Source organism: Benincasa hispida, chromosome 9 (genome assembly GCF_027475165.1).
Source record: "Benincasa hispida cultivar pf3 chromosome 9, pf3_genome.v1.1, whole genome shotgun sequence".
Taxonomy (NCBI): domain Eukaryota; kingdom Viridiplantae; phylum Streptophyta; class Magnoliopsida; order Cucurbitales; family Cucurbitaceae; genus Benincasa; species Benincasa hispida.
This window is the reverse complement of record NC_143486.1, coordinates 96,715,861-96,722,166: the sequence shown is the minus strand read 5'-3', so window position 1 is coordinate 96,722,166 and position 6,306 is coordinate 96,715,861. Positions and strand designations below refer to the sequence as shown.

Below are 6,306 nucleotides of genomic sequence, written 5' to 3'. Positions count from 1 at the left end.
GAATGCTAATAGAAGCTAACTCTGTGTGTGTGTTTTTTTTCCTTTTTATCAACAATAAATTAATCTAATGGTATTGAAACCATTGTTTGAAATATTGATGTCAACAAAAATATCGATGCCTTAATTTATACAAAAATTTTGACAATCGATAAAATTACAACTTCAACGGATTTTTGGGGAAAAAATATAAAAACAAAAAAAATTCAAAAACTAAATTTAAATGAGTAAACAATCTTTTTATGATTTTTAAACAAGTTAACAGATCTATTATCTATATTATACAATATAATGAAAATATCGATTCACCCTTCATGTCGATATCAAACCTATGAAAATGCAGAAATATTGATGGAAATATCAACATTTCGACAGAAATTTAATACTATGATTGGAACTAAAATCAAACACTCGAAGGTACATAAATAAGTATTTTAACCAATAATTTTCCAAAAATGTGAGAAGATTGTAAGAATCCAAGACCCAACTGTTTAGGCACATAATAATCGAACCTGAATTCTCAGTTTCTATATCCAATTATCCATGTCAGCAAGATGAGGCACTCAAAATCATGAATATCAATTATCAATCAAAGAAACAGCCTTAACTTTACTGCTCACAAACTCCCCTTTCAGTTATGAACAAGCTGGATGTGCAGATAGTTCAACACCACAAGTTAGAGCAAACCAGATTTTCCTGGATAATCTGGGGAAGGAAGAATTTTTGCTTCTGCTGAAGAACTTGTACTGTTGCCAATGAAAACTAGTTCCTCGACACGGTTGGGCTCAGTTTCAGTATCTCTTTCAGCAATCGGCTCAGAGAAGCCTTCATATCTTCAGGTATTATAAGTTGTTTCGGTATAGCTTCCAAGGCGTATTGAGTTATTACCTGCAAAACGGCTGCTAAATTCAAATTCTTGGTGTCCCCATTCCAAACACCTTGATTCACATACTTGCACGATTGTCTCAAGATGCATTTGTGACAGACCTGCGGATAATTTGAAGAGGAAGAAGAAAACAAAGCCAAAGAATTTTACTAAATATTAAATGGTAATGGAAGGAGGAAGGTAATATTTACTGAGCTTTTGCTTACTGTATCTTCTTGGATTCTAAAAAATTTCCGCAGTCTTTTAGCCGCAAAAACATCTTCTCTTGCAGTGGATGGGCATCCAAAGAAGGCAACCTTTCTCAAGTCACTGCCAGACAACCATCTGAAAATCCCAAGACTCAGAATTCAAGACGTTACACAATAAGGGAATGTCTTCATGATGAAACACAACTGCCAGAACCGCAATAGAAAAAATTATTTCCTTCAAAATCAGAATGTTAGATTTTGTAACTTATTAGTTATTAGGAATATTACACTTTTAAGTACTCTACACTGAATAATCTGACACCGTCAATGTCTTGTACAATCTTAAAATTATCAGTACCATAAAGATTCAAGCAATTATCAAGCAACAGGTAGACAATGACAAGCACAGACATCAGCTAGGGGAAGTGTAGATTGCAGACCAAGATAAGTCGGTTCAGGTCAATTATGTCTTGGATGGATATCTCTATAGTCAAGGTTACTAATGCCAAAACTAATTAAACTATATAGGTTGGTAGATGGATATCTTTTTGAGTTCAACGATGGCAGGGGTGGGGGATCAGACGCTTAATTTTTTGAGATAGTAATTGCTACACTGAGTTATGTTAGCATGGTAATTGAATATCAACATTGAACCGACTCCAAAGACACAAAAAGTACAATAACTTTTGAAAGATGAACCAATTGAACCAACCAACCTCTGTAAACCAACCAACCCAACAAAAAAAAAAACATTTGTTATGGAATGGTACTACCAACAGATATTCCAGTATTTGAATATGAAAATCAAACTTTCGACTTTAACCATGGTCCTTTCTATAGTGAACAAGAAATATTAAAAAAAATGAGATAATTTCATTGATGGTATGAAATTACAATAGAAGGGCAGACCCTCAAAAAGGAGTTACAATTGGAAAGAAACATGGTAAAGCTATAGTGGTGAAACAAGGGAAATATTTACACCAGGTCACAACCGTATTAACAATAGCATAAAAAAATCTAAAGAGGGGGATTTCTTTATTTTGGAACGTTCTTCTATTCCTTTATTGCCATAAATTCCAACAAAAGGCTCTTATAAAATTCTAATCTCATAAATCCAGCTGTTTAATTAGCAAGTTCTCCTTCCGGAAGATCCTATTCTCCTCCTCTCATATACCCTTGGTGGACACCCCTTCCTAAACGAGAAAAAGATGGTTTGTAAGAATTTTTTAAAGTGAACTAGAAGTATTTTTTCATAGCTTTCATACTCATAAATATCAAACTACTGCATCTAAAAATCCTACCCAAAAAACTAATGTATCTAAAAATGATTCATACTATCATTTTTACATTTATGATACTAAATGTAGTTGGAGTAATCTAACCCCCCCAATGACCTCAATTTCTTCTTTGTCTTAATTGCCACAAGAAGCATAGAGCACGTTTTGAAAAACATCAAAACTAGAATTAAGGATAGTTTCCCCATGTTAATGCAGAAGCCAAAACATGGGATTGATTCAAAATAACAATAAACTTTTGCCTCCAATTACGTGAGGTATGGTTTATTCTTCCACTCACAGTATATCCATATTGCTTAGATCTTCATTCTTCATAAATGAAATCGTAGGTAGCAAAAGATTAAAGCCATCCAGTTCATGAGACACACAAGCTCCCCACACCATTTCTCAAAAAATTACACAAAAAAAACATAACAGAGATACCAATATTCTAACTTTGCAATTTCTTGATTGTCTCTGCCAAACCGCTGAGCTGCAGACTTGATAAAATCCCGTCCATGACGACACTCAAAGTTACTAAGAACCAGTTTGTTATCAGGCAAGAAATTAGCATAATTAAAATACCCTTCCCTGTACAAATGTCTCACAAACATCTCCATGTCCGGAGAAAGCTCTTTACGGAGCAAAGCATCCTTCCTCGTCAATTTCTCGCTTCCTTTCGAACCCACTTTCCCTTTCAGCACAATGTCTTCATTCCTACTTTCCCCCTTGCGAGATTGCACACTTCCGTTCGAATTCGCGGCTTCGCTACACAGAAACTCCGGAGGTGTATTCTTCTTACCGGGGATAATTTCTGGTCCGATCCTCTCTTCGATTTTCAGGGAGGGAGTCGGAGAAGTAGAAGGAAGAAGGTGAAATTGGTGGGAATTTGTGGACTGTGAACTGAAGAGGCGGTTTCGAAGATTGAAAAGGGAATCGATTCGAGAGTGAAGAGGTCTGAAACGAGACATAGACGAGTAGAAGTCGAGGGTTTTGGGCTTTATGCCATTGAAATTGAAGCATCGAGGGCGCGTTTTATAGCCTAGGTGGTAAAAACATATTTATCGAGGCAAATCAATTTGCAACGAGAGAAATGTTGATCATCTATGGATTTTTGGAATCATTTGATTTTTTCCGTTTTAATATTGTTGGTGTCGGATCTCGTTCCTACTGGACTTCATTGCAGGTGCAACCTCCATCCAGCTTCCATTGGGCCTGATTTCAATATCCTCCGAGCTGATCTGCATATGAAATCTGCATACCGATGTGTTGATTACTTACCTTCTTCTTTTAGGTGGTTGAGTGGGACTATTTATAAGTCAATTCTTTGATATACATCTACCATTTCGTGTAATGGTATCAGTAATGTTTCTGGTGATCAATGTTCTAGGGTGTCAGTCCGATCTCGACTTGTTCATTTTTCGATTTGTATATATTTACCAGCTCAACCGGTTGACTCAAACCTCGAAGCACTAATATTTCTCTTCCCCTATGCCCTTTCTTGGTATCTCTTGGGTTTGAGCTTGCCCGTGGACTTTGGGACTTACCTTGGGCAATCATCAATACATATTGTTCTTTATTTTGTGACAGGAATAACCAAGATGCGATGGATCATTATGCTTGGTTTACGGAACTTGGTTCAAATTATAGAGTTGAAAATATTCTAATATTGGTATGAGGAACATCAAGATTCGTAATTTAAAAGTTTTTCCTCATAGGTGCCATCTTGAAGGGATTTGAATGAATTTAACTTACATCATTAAACCATCCTGCAATAATTATTATTGAGTCACATAGTGTGGAGGATATTTGTTTGTTTTGAATGAGGGGATTGATAATCTTATATCCATTAAGTTATTAAAATATGAGACCCTATATTGTAGCTTATCTGGTTGTATCCAAATATTTCGACATATTAGTAGAATTCATTGATGGATCATTGTTTCGGTCAATTATGTGGGATTCAAATTTTTCTAATTGTACAGGATAAGGAGGTATAATTGTTGAGTACGAGCTTGTACTACTAAAAAAGGAACTCGTGCATCTCTTTTTTTTTTTTTGTTCTAATGTGTGACCTTTAATAAAACAAAAGAAAGTTAGGATTTGTTATGAGCTATACTTAGTTGAGTAACAGAGATTAGCCTATATGTGTTTTTGTGTTCAATTGTTTTCCAAATATTAAAAAATCATCTGGTAGGTTCTTGAACCTTCAGTTGCAAATTTAATAACTATCTAGACTTTTAAAAATAGGACAAATTATATATAAAAAATGTCCATTAACTTTACTCTTTGTTTATCAAATGCCTCTATTTTTCAAAAATTGAAATACCACCAACACCGTTAACCTTTTATAAGTGTTGCAAAATTACCTTAGAGTAGAAATACTTTAGAATTTTAGATGAAGATTTGAACTTGAAACGATGTGGTGATGACTAAGAACAAAACAATTTTGGATAAGTACACGATCTAATAGATCGTTGTAGCGAGTAGTTGGATCATCCGGAAAAAAGCAGAATATTTGATGGAAGAACGGGAAATCTGATTCTCTTTTCATATTATATTTCTTCTTTTCAATAACTCGACCCCTACCGCCGATAGGTAGTTTTAGACAGGTCAACGGGAATTAAACAAGGGTAGATTGATACAATAGAAACCTCTACGCTCCCCACGGAATTTAAAAAGCCCAACAGAAATTGCTGATTTTTCGAGAGCCTCTTATAAATTCTATCCATATACGTTTTGATCGAATTTTAGATGAAGATTTGAACTTGAAACGATGTGGTGATGACTAAGAACAAAACAATTTTGGATTGTCACATTGTTTCAATGGTAGTTTTGAAGTAAGGGTAATATTGTAACTTTCGAAAGAATAATGGTACTTTGGCAACAAAAATCAAAGTTCAAGAGCTATATATATATCCTTTTTATAATTTTACCAAAATTGTCAAATAAGTCATTAAACTTTTAATATTGTGGCTAAAAATTTTCTAATACAAAGTTAATATTATCTTAAATTGGACTAATCCATTAGATATAAATTAAGAGTTTTTTTTTTTTTTTTTTGTACAGATGTCCTTCTACCGAGCGTCTTTATGTTTTATAATCCACCCCTCACGATATTATGAATTATAACCTTTTACTTATGTCAGAGCGCACTTTCAGCCTTTTCAATGAACTTGCGCTCCGGATGTTATCTCCAGCCCGATGCCTTATTCAAGGCCCAAACTGATACTATCATAATAACGCAACAAAGAAATTGTATATTAGATTGGCCTGATTGCCTTTCTGAAGTCTAACCCAATTTCAAACCTACAACCTAATGAATAAAATCCAAAAATCGGATGATATTACCCGTGACATTGCGGCAATGGTGAATCTCTCAGCTTGACGAATAATGCATTTCCTTAACCCGATAAAAAACAAAAAGCTCAAAATTCAAATTTATTGATCATAATGAAAAAAAGCATAATCCAAATCAAATAGAGTATGGACATTACCTCTATCTCCGTTGGTCACTACTTAGATTACTTGATAATGGTCTGTTGCATGTTGCCCGATTGTGTCCTAAATTTCTATACCTAGTGCACTTTTGAGTTGGACGGTGTTCTCCAGCGGATAGAATTCGATTGACACGTGGCCTACTAACACTAGTTGTAATTTTTTGTGGTAGGAAAATGTGTTCTACATAGCTCGGTGGTTTCCTCCACTAAAAAGAATGTTCAACTCGGAATATTAGTTCTGTGTATGTCAGGATTAAAATGCTATAAAATTGATTGCAAAGTGTGTAGGGATTAATATTTCTTGACCTTGCAGCAACTATTGCATGTGAGCATGGAATCTCTAAGTAGTCGAACTGTTTACATGTGCACTTATGGGTATTTTAGTTGACAACACCATCCTAGTGGTCGTCTTTCACGATGAATGTATGACAATCAGTCGGGTTTACTTGGTATTGTTGGGT

General features: G+C 34.8%; 1 protein-coding gene across 1 annotated transcript; it reads right to left on the bottom strand.

The window, feature by feature from the left end:
- Positions 1–415: 415 nt before the first annotated feature.
- LOC120085986 (craniofacial development protein) lies at positions 416–3,535 on the bottom strand. The gene is made up of 3 exons (XM_039042356.2): positions 2,802–3,535; positions 1,090–1,207; positions 416–984 (listed from the first exon to the last, which is right to left on the bottom strand). Exons 1-3 carry the CDS (start codon positions 3,314–3,316, stop codon positions 760–762), a joined length of 858 nt encoding a protein of 285 aa, XP_038898284.1. The 5' UTR covers positions 3,317–3,535; the 3' UTR covers positions 416–759.
- Between the last annotated feature and the right edge of the window lie 2,771 nt (positions 3,536–6,306).